Here is a 17,773-nt window from a genome sequence, read left to right as displayed (position 1 = left end):
TATGGCATTGCTTGGCAGGCTGTTTTAGGCAGTTTTGGGGTGTTTTCTGCTGGTTTTGGTACATGTCATATTTTGAAAATTTTGCCTTACTATAGCCTTGCTTTTCGGGTCATTTTTTCAACATGTATTTTTATGGGTTTTTTGGCCTTTTTTGCAACAATCTTTGCTATGGCATGTCTTGGCACACTATTTTATGCTGTTCTGAGGTGTTTTCAGCTGTTTTTGAGAGATGTCATATTTTGACAATTTTGCCTCAGTATAGCCTTGCTTTTTGGGTAAATTTATCAACATGCATTATTATGGGGTTTTTGGACATTTTTTGCAACTTTTTCTGCATTTTTTTCTGCTATGGCATGTCTTGGCATGCTATTTTATGCTGTCTTTAGTTGTTTTCTGCTTTATTTGGGACAAGTCATTCTTTGAAATGTTAACCATACTATAGCCTGTCTTTTGGCCATTTTTTCAATATGTCATAATGTGGTGTTTTGTCAGTCTTTGCACCATTCTAGAAAAGTTGTGTCTCTGCACATTATATTATGCAGTTTTCAGCTGTTTTTGGGACATGCCACTTTTTGACATTTCACCATACATCACCATACTGTAGACTTGCTTTTTGGGTCATTTTTTCAACATGTCAAATTATGGTGTTTTTGTCCGTTTTTGTACCATTCGATGTTATGGTGTGTCTCTGCACACTATTTTATGCAATTTTCAGGAATTTTCAGCTGTTTTTGGGAAATGTCTTTTCAGGTCATTTTTTTAATATGCCATATTATATTGTTGTTGTCCGTTTTTGCACAATTCTATGCGATCACGTGTCTCGACACAGTATTTTAAACAGTGTTCAGGTTTTGTCAGCTTTTTTTTGGGACATGTCATGTTTTGACATTTTTGCCTTAATACAGCCCTGCCTTTTGGTGTTTTTTTTTTTTTTTGTTGACCCCATCAAATGGCCTTAAAGACTGTGTTTAAAGACTTTTAACAGTGTTTGGGACATGTCATATTTTGTCATTTCATTCAACATTCTATACTATGATGTGTCTCGAGTTGCTATTTTTTGTGGTTTTCAACTGTTTTTTGGACATGTCATATTTTGATGTTTTTCGACATACTATACTATGACATTTTCGGTCATTTTTTTTAGCATGCTAAGTTCATAAACTGAATTTCATACTCAATATTTAATTTCAGTTAAGTGATGCTTATTAAAAACTCTTATTCTTTAATTATTGTACAATGGCAAAATAAATGATTTGACATTAATTTAGACATGGATGCTTAACATTTGGAATGTTTAAAATTAGTTTTTTTCAAATGTTTGAAATTTGTGTTTTTCAGTTCAAATGTTGTTTAATAAATCAGACACTGATGGCACAGCGCTGGCTTAGTATGTTTTGGGTTTTAAAGCTTTTCCCAAAGCTAATCAAGATGCTAGCGCAGTTGATGACTGACCAGCAATGTGCTGTCCAAAGTGTTGCACTTTTTAGGCTTCAATATATATATCACCACTTGTGAAACGTCGTCCCTGTTCTTATCATCCACAGTGCACCGGTACTGTGGAATGTAAAAACTGTACAATTAAGGCAAACTGGCGAAAAGTTGCCAGAAATTGGACTGTCATGAGTTAAAGCACTTCCACTGGTTCTTTTTCAAATGTGCGCTGGTGTAAGAAATTGAGGATAGCGTTAGTTCAGACAGGCCACAGTGTCAAGCGCTGCTACTGTTTATATCAGCAGATATCATGCAAGCATCATCAGCTGATGGCCAGCTGATTCGCCTCTAAGCATCTGATTCGCTTAACTCATTCACGCCGCCTTTTTTTTTGAAATAGGTCAAATTAAGCATTCTATTCCAACTACAACCTCATGTGATAAAAATGCAGTGATATTGTGCCAACTTGTTTGCTACTCTGTTAACATTGCATTCTCAGGTGAAAAGTGTCCTGCTTCAGCAGCCACAGCAAAGTTTCAGAACCTGAAGCCAGGAGATTGGGTGCTCATTAAACACCACACGAGGCGTCACCGAAAGCAGAGACAACATCACCATCCATTCCAGGTGCTCCCCACTGAAAACAGCTGTAAAGGTCTCAGGAAAGGCTTCTTGGGTCCACGCCAGCCATTTCAAACTTGTCCCAGAATCATACAACCACACAGGGCCCTCCATTCACCTTCCAAAAACATTGCCTAATGCCCAGAACAAATTAAAGTCACTACAACATGTTGAGGAGTCATATCTAGAATGACAATATTGTCATATTGTCTGAGGACACCAATTAAACAACGCAATGATTGAGGGGTGAAAACAGCGCCCTGCTCCTACATGTAGGTTGCCAAGCTACCACCTGCGGCAGGTGACGGCAGTAGACAACTGTGTCACCAGCGAGGGATCAGCGATGGAACCCAGATCCTCTAGACCCTGGCATCCATTCCACAACCTGGGTGTCGTCTCAGGTGCTCTTTATCCTTCTTCTCCCTCTTGCAGTTATTATAGTGTTTCCTTCTCATTTTTACCCATGACAGTTACACATCCGATTCACATAATGACACCACCTCAACATAGAATACACCAAATGGTACATTCACAAAGACACTGACCAAACCAGAAACGCTCACCACAGAACTGAAAATGAATGTTGTATAAGATACAACATATATCATGGACTGTTTGACTTAATGTTTGAAAAATGTCTCTATGGTAGTGTTTGCTCTTGAGTGTAAATAGTAATTTCCCCATGCTTGCTCATCCACATCAGAATTACTATGTTCTAAAAACAAAGCTAATACTAATTTCTAGTGGTCATTTCATGAAGTGTTTGCTTAAACATGTAAATGCGTGCACTTACTGATACTGTGACAGGTTTTGTAGATAAGTAATGGCCATAGTATGGCCCCAGGGGGAATAGAACAGATAAAAATTGTACTTTACCTTCAATATTCATATTAATCACCTTACATTTACCTTATTCATTCACTTTTGATTTGATTTAACTTTTGATCTGACGTGAATTTAACTCATATGAACTTGTGCTAATCATCTGTCCTTGGAAGTTTGTGTGTGAGAAAACTTGCTGTTGCTGGGAAGAGGAGACAAATGTTCCTCGTTCCGGTTCACCTTATCTCAGTGGAGGTAACCTCCCTGATTTTCGTAAAACTGTGTTTACAATTATAAATATGTGACTGAATGCGATCGTCTTTGTCAGACTCACTCAGTACACTCTAGGTGCCTGAGTTCTGTCCTTTCAGCTGAAATAGACTGACTTCTGTTAAACCCTTTTCTTTTTTTATTCTCTTTTATTATTTCATTAAAATATAAAAAGACACCTGCTTCTGTTTCATCATTTATTTGTTCACTTCTCTGAATGAAGATACTGTAATTTCCACCACATGGCATTTTCATTCATTTTTACGACATGATATTTTATAATGTTTTTGGATGTTTTTTTGACATTCGATACTATGATGCGTCTCGACACTATTTTGTGTGGTTTTCACTTGTTTTTTGGACATCATATTTTGACATTTTTCGACATACTGTACTATGACGTTTTCGGTCATTTTTTTAACATGCTGTATTACACTATTTCTCAAATGGGGGTACGTGGAGGTACTCCAGGGGGTACATGAGATTTTAAGAAAAGGTATTAAAAATAGCAAAAAAAAAAGCCAACATAGCTTATAACAAAGCGTATAACTTCTACAAAATAATTTTATTATAAAAAGTTAAGTAGGTAGTAAGTAGTTCAAAAACTGAATTTCATACTCAATAGTCAATTTCAGTTAAGTGATGTCAGTGATGCATTAAGAATTGTTTGATGGCAAAAGAAATTATTTGCCATGATTTTAGTCATGGATTCTGAACATTTGAAATGTTTAAAATCAGTTTTTTTTCAAATGTTTGAAATTTGTTGTTTTTGTGTTTTGTGTTTTTCAGTTACAATGTTGTTTAATAAATCAGACACTGATGGCAGAGTGCTGTGTTGTATACCTTTGTTGTTTTGTTTTTTCTACCAAAAATGTTTCATGCTGGTCAGGGGTTACGTGGCTGAAAAACATATTTCAAAGGGGGTGCATTACATAAAAAAGTTTGAGAACCACTGTACTATATTATACTGTACAACATTTTTTTCATGATTTTGGATGACATACTATAATATGATGTCTTATTCATGATTTTGGACAACATACTATACTACGGCATTTTTGATGATTTTTGGATGACATACTATACTATGACATTTTTCATGATTTTAGACGACATACTATACTACGGCGTTTTTGATGATTTTGGACGACATACTATACTGTGACATTTTTTTCATGATTTTGGAATACATACTATAGTGCAAATTTTTTTTCATAATTTTGGACAACAAACTATAATATGGTGTTCGCTTTTTTTGGACCACATGTAATTCTATGACGTCTTCATGCTATTTTGGAAGATATGGTATACAGTGAGTTAGATGACATACTATTCTATTATGTCTTGATGATATTTTGGATTGCATACTATACTATGACTTCTTTTGCTATTTTGGATGACAAACTTTACAATGATATTTTTATTATATTTTGAAGATACTGCAATATGATATTTTAGCTGTTTTGGCTGACATATTATATTCTATGACAGTTCAAGGCTGTTTTAGAAAACGACATACTGCAATATGACCTTTTTATGCAATTTTGGGGGGACATAAAACTATGACTTTTTTGTGTTATTTTGGATGACATAGTTTACTGGGATGTTTTTATGATATTTTTGACGACATACTATACTATGACTTTGTTATGTTATTTTTGATTACATATTTTACTATGACATTTTTAGGCTATAATGGAAAACATACTGCAATGTGACTTTTAACAATGACTTTTTTATGCTAGTTTTGATGGATAATATACTATGATGCTTTCAGGATATTTTGGACAACATACAAAGCAATGACTTTTTTGTGCTAATTTGGACAACATACTATACTATGACGTTTTTATGATATTTCTGAGGACATACAATACTATGACTTTGTTATGCTGGTTTGGAAGGCAGTTCTACTAAAACACAAGAAACTTGTGCTCCAGAAAAGAATAAGCACTCAGTAAAGAACCTAGGGTCACTAATCAGCAATTATGGCTTAAATATAAAGGCCAGAGAGCAGTGATATAAAAGAAAGAAAGAAAGAGGAAAAAAAATCCACCAACAGCCACATATACCTCAATGTAAAATGAGTATAGAAATCTCTGCAGAGCAGCAGTTCATGCCTCTCTGTAACTTCTGCTCAATCTCACATATCAAACTTTTCAGACACAAAATTTACACTGAAATGTTCCCCAGGCTGTCGTCTCTTTAACAGTATATGTCTGAAGTGTCCTGGAGGTATTGTCATTGACTGAGGGCCAGTTGTTTGAGAGTGGCTGTTCACCTCAAATCTCTGACATTAACAGGCAGATCCAGGACCTTAGCCAGCAGTGACTGTTACTACGGCAACTTGTCAGGGCTGCTAGACACACAAACATTCTGACACACAAACAGGCACGCACACACAGGATTCGGCACATTCTACTGACAAAATCAAACAACCTGCTGCTCTGCAAGCAGTTTTGAACCTCAACTAACATATTTAAGACACTGTTCTGTCTATTTTCTGGATATTATTCAATATTTCAACCACATTCAAACTGATAAGACTCCTTTACAAACTTCAGCTCCTATTTCTTCACCATCCTCTAACAAATGTCAGCTTTTTTACCAGGCTTTCAGACGTTCCACATGATGAGTAGTATTCAACATTAAATGACATTCATGCTAATGAAACTCATTCATACGCTTCTGAGGCATTGATGCTACTTCACCATCTTCTAACAAATTCAAGCAAGCATCGTAGTGTATCGTCAGCTTTTCAGCAAGCTTAAACATATTCTACATGATTAGTGTCATTCAAAATTTTAATGACATTCATCCTAATTTAACTTTTTTTCGGTATTCATACTACTTCACGTTCAAGTCATTCAAGCAAGCATTTCAGTGTAACGTAAGCGTAAACTATGCATTCACACCCGCAATTTCTTCAGAAATTGCATTTTCTAGTTGTTTTATGATGTTTGAAACTCATTTTTTTTATAACATCATTTTTTTACATGTAAACGCTAAACTAGGGAGAAGAGTAGAAAATTTGCAAAAGTTATACACTATTTGTGCAATACATCAGTCTCATAGTTTAACATTTTAGACATGATATAGTTTCACATTTTTCATGCCAGACTACACTATGACATGTTTGACATCCTATAGTATGACATTTTTTTATGTCATAGTATAGTATGACATTTTTCTGACATAATATGTTATGAATTCTTTTTGGCAAACAATACTGACATGTTTATCATACCACTACAACTACATCTTTGATGTACTTTACAGTGACATTTCAGAGTCTTTCTATACTATGACATTTTGGAATATGATTTACCTTTTTGGGCATACTATAATATGATTATTTTTACACTCTATACTGTAATTTTTAAGGACTCTCTCCTGGTATTCTATATTATAATCTTTTGTGCATATTGCATTATGATGTTTTTCAGTGGCATACTATAGTATACGTACATACTATGATATTTTCATGACAATTTTATGGCGGTCTATGTCTTTGACATTTTTGTGACATATTGTAGTATGAAAATTTTGAGATACTATTCTGTGACATTTTTGACATACTATAGTATGACAACTGAAAAAACAAACAAACAAAAAAAAACATTATATGCAATTTCATTTTGCTCTATTTTTATGTCATACTATACAAGTACTCTTTCAATTCTATTTCCATGGCTAAATGACATTTTTATGGCATACTATACCGTGCTATTTTTGACATAGTATATTTTATATCTTTGTTTAGATACTATGACATTTAAACAATTATAGTATGAAATGTTTTTATGTTTGAGTATAGTTTGACATTTTAGCTCATTTCAAAATAAACTATGAATTCTTTTGTCATACTATACTGACATTTTTTAAGATACCACATTTTTTGATATAATATAATTTGACAATCATATTTTGTCATACTACACTTTGATGTTTTTGACATAACATATGATGACTTTTTTGACGTAAAATAATATGATTTTTTTAATCTCATATTATACCATGAAATATATTTTCTGATGTTCTGTATGTAGTTTTTAAGGATTCTTTCTTGGCATTCTATATTATTACCTTTTTTACAGACTATATAATGTTTTTTTTCAATGGCATACTATACAATGCTTACTATGGCATTTTTATGAAGATTTTATGACAGTCTACACAATGACTTTTTTACACTCTTTACATTAACATTTAATGGTATCTTTCTATTTGCTTTAAAGTGATTTTATTGCACATTATATACTTCATGTGGATTTGTGTATCAGCTCTGTATTCTGTGCCAGCTGGAATATGAGAGTCGCTTCAATCAGGTGTGTTACTAACAGGGACATTAACTGTGGAGATTTACTGCTCAATGTTATGAAAATTAACAAAAAAAGTTCTTTTGAAATGTATTTCCTAAAACACTTTTGTTTTAGTATATATCTTATTTTGCATTTACGAAACGTCTCAAAATGATCACTTTAAATGTGCTGCCTTACATAATTATTTTAACAGTGCAAACCTATCACATGATTTGTGGTTAAGGGTAAGGCTGTGGATCTTGTGTCATTATGTTGGATAAATAACAGAACTAATTGGTCATCCGTGCAGGACTCTGGTAATGTACTTTGACAAGCAGCCATGAAAGACAATAAGCACACTGAAAATGTTAAGCTGGACAAATTACAATTGCAAGCACGAGTGCGGTACTAACCAGGGCAGGTGCAAGTCTCTGTACGGGTGAACCTTGGTGCCACCAAGCTGACCCTCTCTGTGTTGTAGATGACAGGCAAGACTCCCTCCATAACCAGCGCCTGTTCACACACCCTGTCCCCACACTCCAGCTCCCCGGAGCAAGCGCTGCTTACCACCACCGCACCGGCTAGGACACCCCGAATCAGCCCCCGTGCTGCAGCTTCCTCCAGCTTTGTGGACAACTCTTGCCGGGAGTAAATCCCACCCATCCGTCCGCTGCCTGAGGTCTCTGGCATCTCCATGGCCAGAAGCAAGTCCACGTCAGATGTCCCCATCACTGGCTGTACGCTGAGTATGTGAAGAGGATCCTGTTGTCCTGGTGACCATTTCCAGCCGGCTAGTCCCCGTACCATCAGTTTAATCTGGCTCAGATAGCGACCAAGCAAGTCCTCTGGGGACAGGGAGCTAAATCGTAATGTCAAAGCACTGCGCAGCAGCACATCTGTCACCTGCTCCACCTGGACTGACACATCAGCTATCACGGCAAAACGTCCGTCACTCACTGTGGCATTCATCTGGTATCTGGAGAGAGAACAGGGCAATAAGTCATGTTTAGACACTTTTTTTTCCAAATCAGCCAGGTTTGAGCCTGTGTATGTGCTTGTTGTGTGTTTGTGTGGTGTGTACCTGCCAGGTTCCAGGCCTGGCAGAGCCACAACGCTGCCATCCTGTCTGTTTATTCTAAACATGCTCTTGGGCTGAGGCTTCTGGGTAAATGACAGCACGTCATTGGGGTCGCGGTCGGTTGCATAGATCTGACCAATCGGGCCTCCCGGGAAGGTATCCGTTGCCATGACAATGAAGATTTCCAGGGGGGAGACAGCAGGTTTATACTGACTGTTCCCAATGACTCTCATAAATATCCAGGAGGAGGAGGTAAGACTGGGCTTACCAGAGTCACTTGCCTAAAAGACCAAAACAAAGCAACACATATTCAGTAATTCAGTTCAAAAGAGGTACATTTCTGCTGAAATATTAAACAACAATAATGAACAATGTCTTACTGGGAAAGATGTGTCAAGATGATTTAAAAGGTCAAATGTTGAGATTGTGTTTACACTCACTCACTCTCCTGGCATCCGTATAACCAAACAATTAAAAAAACAAAAATATAGGTTGCCATAGGTGGAACTGGAAAAAGTTGCAGGCACAGCCTGCCCTTCTATGTCACCATCGAAGTTTATTATTTATTATTATTTATTATTTATTAATAGCTTCTCCATCAAGGAAATTAGTTTTTATAAGACTACTTTTCAAACCCAAGACTCTGATAGCCTGACATAGCAGCTAACAGTGAGAGACTGTGATAGTAACGTGCAGCTATAATGCAGATTACATGCAAACACAGTTTATTTATTGGTCAACTTTTCCTGTATAAATTGTGGTTAAAAAAGTGTTTCACTGCTGGAAAGAGAGAGAAAACATCTGTGATATTCGCTTTTGCTTAAGATGTTGAAAAGCTACAACTACCACAATATACTGCACCACACCAGATCAATACACACTCCCACTGGTTGGTGACGTAATGAAAGTTTTGCCAGTTTTATGGCGGCCAGCTGGTAACAAACAATCTCAAAATACAGTTAAACAGCATACTAAAAAATGCTTCTGAAAAAAGTTTAGGGGAGAGAAAGACAACGCAGTAACAAAATTTTGATTTATATTTGATTGACACTGCTTAGTTTTGTTGTTTAATCTTAGTATTTTCAGCCTTTTTTTTTTTACAACTCAAGAAACAGTTCTTTTGCTTCTGGTTTACAAATTCTCATATTACAACCAAACAGTGCACGAAAATATGTTTCTTAAGATATTTTAGACCAGACATCGGCAATCAGTAACAGAATCTTGGTTTCTCCTTGATCAGCGCTGCCTAGTTTTACTATTGTATCCAAATTCTGTCTGCTTTTTGAGTTTGGGAGACAGAGAGAGAAGGTAGCGGGTCACTCCCTCTTTCTCTCTATTCACTTCTATACTCTTTGTGTTCTAGGTGAAGGGCATGCAAAAATGCAGAGGTACAATTGGTAGTTCAAGCAACAGTCAGCGGATTTCAGCTGGGAGAGGAGTGGGGAGAACTAGGCGCCGGTAAGATGGAGGAAAGTTCACCGCAGCTCATATACACACACTACCCACAATGTTGTGAAAAAAAAATGGTTGAAAATCAGCAAAGCATCCAAACCATTGCTAACCTGGATTTCAAGTGTGAACTCTCGGGGAGCATCAGGGCCAAACACACGGTTTGACCTAAGAGTTCCAGTCTGGTCCAGGGAGAAGAAATCTCTTTCATTTCCTGACACGATGCGAAACTCAAAGGGAGGGCCATTTCTCAGGGAGTCTTTATCGCTGATTGACAGCTTCAGCAGGGTGGTGCCAGCAGCTTGGTTTAGCTACAAGTATGGAGAGAGAATGGAGTTTGAGATGACCTGAGCACAAAACACATGAATTTAAGCAAACACACACACAAGCACACACACTGGTACCTGTATGACAGCTGTGGAGTTGGGGGGAGTGAACTCAGGTGGGTTGTCGTTTACGTCAGATATGTCGATGTTAAGGGTGACAGTGGAGGACATGGCAGGAGAGCCACTGTCGAACGCCTGCACTGACAAAGAGTACCTGGACACCTATATGGCAGGAGGGGATGAGAGTGCCATAGCATCTGTATGTATCAGGCAATACAACAAGCACTGTTATGCTTGCATAATATGAGACTTTATTAGGTGATGACCTTGAGCGGACTAGGTATTTTCTGTGCTCATGAACCAGAAAATTGCTATTGATTGTTTATGAGATATTGCACTTAAAGATGCATCCTTACTAGTTCTCTGTCGAGGCGCTTATTGACTTTGAGCAGTCCTGTTACAGGGTCAATCCAGAAGTGGTTGCTACGGTCACCTTTTAGGATGGAGTAAGTGATTCGCCCGTTCACTTGGCTGTCCAAGTCTTCAGCCAATACCTAAAGAACACACACATACACAGAGTGAAAGCAAAGTTAATGAAAAAGACAGTTAAATGTAGAAATCAGCGATCCTGTGAGGAGCTACTGGCAGTTTTGGGAGTAATTTAAGTGCATGTGACGACATGTTGAAGTGACTGCCACTCCCTCTTGCCACTCCCCCTGCACTTTGGTAAATGGGGCCTTCGGTGTGGATGGCACATCTATTGCTTGTTTTAAGTTTCAACTAAAAACTCATCTTTTTAGATTTGCCTTTCCTGTATCTTTTTAATGTGTTCATAATAAATACATTCTTTTCCTGTATCTATATTTCATTGCTGTTGTTATTCATTGTCATTATCATTATTGTTTTTCTATTCTTTTATTTTTCGCTGACTGTCTTAATTGGTTTTGTAAAGTGTCCTTGATTGACTTTAAAGGCACTTTTAATAAAATGGATAATCACAATATAATTATTAAAGAGATTAACACTGATGTTGCATTTGCACCTGTCATATCTGAACTAATTTTTTCACTGAAAGAAAAGCAAAGAGCGGCATTAAAGGCTTTTCTAAATGGAAAAGATGTTTTGCCTCTTCAGCAAAGGTGGCAGATGGTTCATCCAACCATATGCCAAGTATTTTTTTTAAGTGCCTGCCCTTCTCCCAACAGTTTCTAATGACAGCTTCTCAGATGGTTTGTTAACACAGAACCATCTGGTGCATCAGGTTAAACCAATATTAGAGTGGAGAACAAATTAAGACCAAATGTTACCCTTGTAATTGTCTGCCCAACGGATGCGTCCTCGCTGACCAGAACATTGTAGATGTCCTGACTGAAGGCTGGAGCGTTGTCATTGACATCCATAAGTTCAATGGTTACCATGGTAGCTGTGCTGAGAGGAGGGTTCCCACTGTCCCAGGCCTCAACGGTGAGGTAGAAGTCCTTACACACCTCAAAGTCCAAATCATCAGCCACAGAAATAGAACCTGAAATAAAAACATAGTACAGCTTTTATAAGATTTAATTGAGTTTTGCATTCAGGCCTGAAACCAACAAGCACTTAAAACGACCTCTGCTCACCCAAATTTCTGTCGATGGTGAACTTTTTTAACTCGTTCCCTGACCGGATGTTGTAGGTGATCTCTGCGTTAGGGCCAATGTCAACGCTTGTCGCCAACACTCGCAGCACCTCGGTTCCCACGGCTACATCCTCAGGGACAGTAACGGTGTAGTCCCTCCTCTGGAAAACTGGAGCATTGTCATTCACATCCAGCACCAAAATAGTCAAATCCACCTGAGGGAGACACCAACTCATTTGTCTGCGCTGCTCTCTGGCCTCACAGTTCAGTTTCAGCACCATGTACAGGGACATTAATGGAAGCAAAGATACTAAAGGCTTCGCTAACAAGATAGGGGACTGAGGCAAAAATCGATTCAAGTCTGTGTCCACCAAAGTCCCAGAGAGAATTCCTTCACCGCTGGATAAATGTTAAGGATTTGCTGCATTACTGGGTCGTATAAATGCTGTTTTTGATCTATTGAATCAGAGTCAACAGCTCAACTTTTCTGGTACTGTCATTGCTTTACAAAAACGCTGTGATGTTTTTGTAACGCTTGATGTTGAAAAAAAATATTGCTCCCGTTATTACTTAATTATGGAATGTATTTCTTTGATATTAATACATTTAGTATGATTATTTAAGGTGTACTGTGCAGGATTACTTTCCTTAACACACGTGCCAGAAAAAGTGAAAGGAAAAACAAACCTTAGATTAGATTCGCTTTTTTTTTTTTTTTTTTTTCAATTTTTTTTTTCCAGTGCCTTGTCTCTTAGATGTGTGCTGCATACCTGGTTGCTACCTTTTTATAAATTCCCAACCTCACCTGTTTGGATACACACCTATAAATGTCCCGAATACAGAAAAATAAGAAGAATATAAGAAAATACAGGCAGAGAGCAGGATCTCTGCAAAACAATACACGACTAAACACTTGTAGCAGGTCAAAAGTGATGTTTGTGGGGTACTGCTTCTGTATAACTCTATGCATTATGTTTTAGGAAAGTCCTGTTTAGTATATCTTTAAACATTTTATTTTGAAAGGCTAGATTGCAAACAGAGAGAACAGAACTAAAAGCATCTTGAAAGATTACAGAAGTTTGTTGTAGTGGTAAAAGTTGTTATCTTTCATTTGGACATGGAAATATAATGGGATAATCCAAACCCTTTTTCTTTTCCTTTTTTTTACTCACCTCTAATTATTCAAAAAGAATGTTTATATATGAGCCAGATTTGTTGATGTGAGGCTGGTTGTGTTGTTTTGATTTTTTTTTCTGGTTTTCTGTCACTTCTGTTGTTTGTTTTTTTGGTGCATGTTTTTCGATTCATATTGTGTGTGTGTTGTGGTTGTTGTAAATCAGATGCATCATATAATTCATGTGTACCTGTCAGATCATATTTCTGCTTCAAATCATTTTACCAAGGTGTTGGGTTAGAAACTGTTATGATTTGGAGTAAGGGTAAACATTATTAGTTTTTTGTATTAATTTAGATGGTTAACTCCATTCAAGGTTAGACATATGAATTAGCTGGTGTAAAGAATGCATAGCTTAGAGGTGCACAGATGGATACCAGGATCAGCTGTTTTCCAGTCACATTCATCTGTGTCTTCATCAGACCTTAATTGCATTTGTCCCACTACTCTTTTCTGGCATATACAAGCAGCATATGGTACTGAGTCATTGAGGAGATGCACTTGATCCCAGTTCCACATACTCCAAATATAATGCCGCTATATTCTGACCTTTACTGCTATTTTATTAATGTACCTACTACAAATACTGCTCCAACTTCTACCAACACTACTATTACAACCACCGCTATTGCTGCTATTACAGTTCCAGCTACTGCTACTTATGTTAGTAGTTCTGGCAGTCTCAAAAGCACCTAAGGGAGAGACCTTGGGAGTGTGACAGATCTCTTTTGCTCCTCTTTTCCACACTGCCTCTGTGTCTGCAACTGTCACCTTCCCTGTCTTTCCTGTCCCACCCACTGCACAATGTGATGACGATTTATCTTGATTAAAATCTACTAGCTTCTTTATCTGATCTCTTCAGTAAACAACATGTTGTTATTCATTGGCTTTTCTTATTCATTGTGTACAGACAGAAATACAGATTGCACTGCACCAGATGGATGACTCTGTGGCTCAATAATGCACCTCTTAGTGTATAAATTCTAATTGCACTGTTGTGGTAAAATGGTTTAATTACAAAATCACATCTATTTTGTGTTTTTAGAAATAATTTCTGCAAATGACTCAGCTTTGTTAACAACTCTGTATCTGATTTAATTACACCATGATTATATCACTTAAAATGTAAATGTTGTGAAGACTGCTGTGAATTTTAATTGTTTTCACGAGTACTTCTTTTCTAGCTAGCAATTAATTTTAGAATAAGTGGCAGTTTTGGGGGGGCGGGTTGTGAATACCTTTTGGAATAATATTCCCTAATGGGGAAACTACATTAAAAGTGAAGTTTATTCATCTACTAGATGTTTTAAATCAAAAATATTTGCACCATCTCTTAACTTCTGTCAAAAACTTCAACTTGTCAAAGTTAAACTAGTTTAAAAAAGACGTTCAACTACTGTAGTTCCAAACTACATGATGGGAAATGAATACAATCTGAGTCTGAAGTTTTGTATTATTACACAAAGGTACAATTGAAGTGACACTGAGTAAAGATGGGTGTGTTTGATTTAAGGAATAGAGCAGGCCAATCGCTGCCCAGGCAGCCCGAGGATGTGTTTTAATGAGAGAAGACGGAGCATTGGTTGAATGAGGAAATTGCAACTGTTTTGGAAATTCATCAATTCAGACATCTTAGTTGCAAACAAGAGGTGCTTTTAGTAAAATAGCAGGTGATTGTCATTAAATGACAACCAGGGGCAATGAACTGTGGCAGATTGTCATATTGTACGGCAAAAGAAACATCATGAGAATATTCTGAAGATGTTTGCAATTGACAATATGAACTACATGACCCAATGTAATTACCTACTGAGAAAGCTACTGAGACTGAGGTTAATGCATACTGGATAGCATAGCAGAAATACAACTGAGACTGAGTGTGTGTAACTGGAACCACCAACCTGTGAGGACAGTGCCCCCTGTTGTCCAACTTGGTCAGTGGCCTGGACACGGATCCTATAGGTGTCTCGGCTCTCTCTGTCCAGAGATTTCTCCAAAATTACCATCCCAGATACTGGGTCGATGGAAAATAATCCATTGACTGAATCCACCAGAGAATACACTACTGTACGGTTAAGACCTGGGGAGAACAGAAGCTTCATGCAAATTCATACACAATAAAGACTTAATATTCATTTTAGAAAGTTCTTCTGACATTAAATCTTTTTTTAATCACTGTGTAATTAGAGAAGCACGTACAAATGTCTTTTCTCCTCAAACAGCTGTAGGAAACCACTTTGGTATGAGTAACTGAGTATAGACAAGTTGGCAGAGTGAACACTTAGTGGTTTAGTAGCTTGAACCTGCATTCAGTGCAAGTGGGACACTTTCTGTGCTCATTATCATCCTTGCGTGACATGTCAAACACCCAGCTTATAACAACATATTATCTTACCTTCATCAGGGTCGCTGGCTTGCAGCCGGGTAAGTAAAGCCTTGGGGGCGGCATTTTCATAAACACTAGCCAGGTAATGAGGAGAGGAGAATGAGGGGGCATTGTCATTCACATCCAACACTTTGAGAGAAATGTCAGACCGGCAAAACAGCCCTCCTCCGTCAGTTGCCTGGGCAATGAGTTTGTAGGTGGGCGTCATTTCTCGGTCCATGACTGTGGCTGTACGTAGTTCACCTTAGGACACAAAAAGAGGGGTGTATAAAGCTGCAGGAAGGACATTTATTCTGTCATGTATTGTGATCATATAAGACCTAAAACTACATAATGATAGAATGTACCGGTGTTTGCATCCATGTAGAAATCTTCGACCCCGATGCCAAACAGCGAATATTGAATCTCAGCGCTGGAGCCTGAGTCAGCATCTGTTGCGCCCACGGTTAGAATGCCCTTGTTAGTGGGAATGTCCTCAGGAAAAGAGGCGCTATACACCGCCTGGAATAACACATACAACACACATAAATATACAACCACAAAGTGAAACCATGCTGTCTAAAAGAAAAAAAAAAACATCTGTCCAACACATCAAAAAACACATTAAACCGTTGAGCGCTGCATATATTATCCCTGCTGCTAGAACGAGCACAACAGATTTAAGTGCCCCTTTCTGACCCCACCTTCACTCCTGCCTGTGACTGCCTCTAGAAATGAACTTTGTGACCTCACTATTTCACAGAAGACAGACTGGCACAATGGGAAAACTATTTGCTACTTTTGCCCTGTACTTCACAGCTATCCTGAATGATTTCATTATATTTAGAGCTGAAATGTTAAGTCATTGGACAAATATTCATCTGCAACTATTATGATGGTTGATAATCAAGCTAAATAAATAAATAACTGGCAGATTAATTGATAAGGAAAATGATCAATAATCTTATAAAACCTTATAATTAAAACAAAAAATCAAGAACAATGTGCTTACAACACAGTTGTAGCACAATACAGAATAGTGAGTTACTCTTAATGTCTTTTGATACATTTGATGTGTGTAATGCCCAAGTAACCACTTTGTAGTTACACAGGCCTGACTTGTCAAAGAACAGAAGGAATATAAAAGAAGAACAGGGAGACAGGGAAGATCGATTTCAAAGAGAATGAGTAAGAGTTTAGAGGGAGAATGAACGTTTCCCAACTAATTATGTGAAACCTAAGAATTGCAAAATACTACTAAATGAAAAGAGATAATCCCAAGAGACTGGATAGCCCAAAGATCTTCCTTTTTTTACGGTGACTTTCCTCTCATAAATGTCGATCGGATTCTGGCATGACATTACCACTGATTTTAGGTGTCTTAAAGTTGTGACATTATCACACTGTGGTAAAGTTGATTTCATCACATATTCATGTCATTTTATCACCACATTACACCCTATTTAAAAGCATTTTGTACCTACTCAAGTTACAGAATATTCCCTGAACCATAGTACAAAGACCATTTGTTTGAATTAATTCTCATTAAGTTTGGTACACTGTAGAACAGAAAATCAATATTTTAACTGAACAAATCCTGTCCTGCTACAGCCCCAGATTTGGGCTTTTTTTTTTTTTTACAAAGTCATTATGCAAATTTTAACATTATTCAGCAGTAGTTAAAAATGGAGTGCAGTTACTGTATGTTTTCCACAGCTTTTATACTACATGATTAAACACAAAAATTATTTAGTTTCATTTTAATATATCTGTTCCAATAATAATTTTTAACATTTTTAAGCAAGAAGCAATTAGTCTGTAGCCACAATAACTTGCCTTTTATCTTATATTTACTAAACACTGATTGTATTTTCATAGATGCATTCAAAAGGGAAGTTTTATTTCTAATTTTAGACAAAAACACTAATTGGAATAAGGGCAGCCTGGACACAAAAAGCAGATAAAGGCAATTAGTCTACAAAAAAATCTTCAAAAATGGAAACAACAGTTAATCATCCTACATTTCACTGTCTGCTCCGCACTTGTTTGCTTTGCATATTTTTTTTTGATCCATCTCCCTTTGTCTGTATCTCTGACCTGATTGCAGATGGGACTGTTGTCATTGGCATCCATGACGGTAACTTCCACTGCAGTGCGAGCCACATATAAGCCATCGCTAGCTGTGATGTTGAGCAGATACCAGTCCTGCTGCTCGCGGTCTAGCAGACCGCTCACGTAAACCTTCCATTCTCCCTGCACAAGAGCCAGGCCAAACACGCCCCGCGGGTTTCCTCCTGGAGATACACAGACAAAGATTTAAATGC

The 17,773-nt window shown here is 37.4% G+C and overlaps 1 protein-coding gene across 1 annotated transcript in view; it reads right to left on the bottom strand.

Annotated features, from left to right (window-relative positions):
• Nucleotides 1-17,773, bottom strand: part of LOC121952765 (protocadherin Fat 3) — a 111,581-nt gene that overhangs the window by 44,358 nt on the left and 49,450 nt on the right. The window contains exons 31-41 of the mRNA XM_042499592.1: nucleotides 17,547-17,743; nucleotides 15,818-15,971; nucleotides 15,480-15,713; nucleotides 14,986-15,164; nucleotides 11,912-12,125; nucleotides 11,603-11,817; nucleotides 10,712-10,849; nucleotides 10,374-10,517; nucleotides 10,083-10,280; nucleotides 8,524-8,801; nucleotides 7,856-8,418 (exon numbers count right to left, since the gene is read on the bottom strand). Of these exons, the coding sequence (XP_042355526.1) occupies nucleotides 7,856-8,418; nucleotides 8,524-8,801; nucleotides 10,083-10,280; nucleotides 10,374-10,517; nucleotides 10,712-10,849; nucleotides 11,603-11,817; nucleotides 11,912-12,125; nucleotides 14,986-15,164; nucleotides 15,480-15,713; nucleotides 15,818-15,971; nucleotides 17,547-17,743 (2,514 nt within the window). The remainder of the gene's footprint in view (nucleotides 1-7,855; nucleotides 8,419-8,523; nucleotides 8,802-10,082; nucleotides 10,281-10,373; nucleotides 10,518-10,711; nucleotides 10,850-11,602; nucleotides 11,818-11,911; nucleotides 12,126-14,985; nucleotides 15,165-15,479; nucleotides 15,714-15,817; nucleotides 15,972-17,546; nucleotides 17,744-17,773) is intronic.

The sequence above is a fragment of the Plectropomus leopardus genome, chromosome 13, assembly GCF_008729295.1.
Source record: "Plectropomus leopardus isolate mb chromosome 13, YSFRI_Pleo_2.0, whole genome shotgun sequence".
Taxonomy (NCBI): domain Eukaryota; kingdom Metazoa; phylum Chordata; class Actinopteri; order Perciformes; family Serranidae; genus Plectropomus; species Plectropomus leopardus.
Note: the sequence above shows the minus strand (reverse complement) of the source record. Positions and strands in the feature narration are given on the sequence as shown.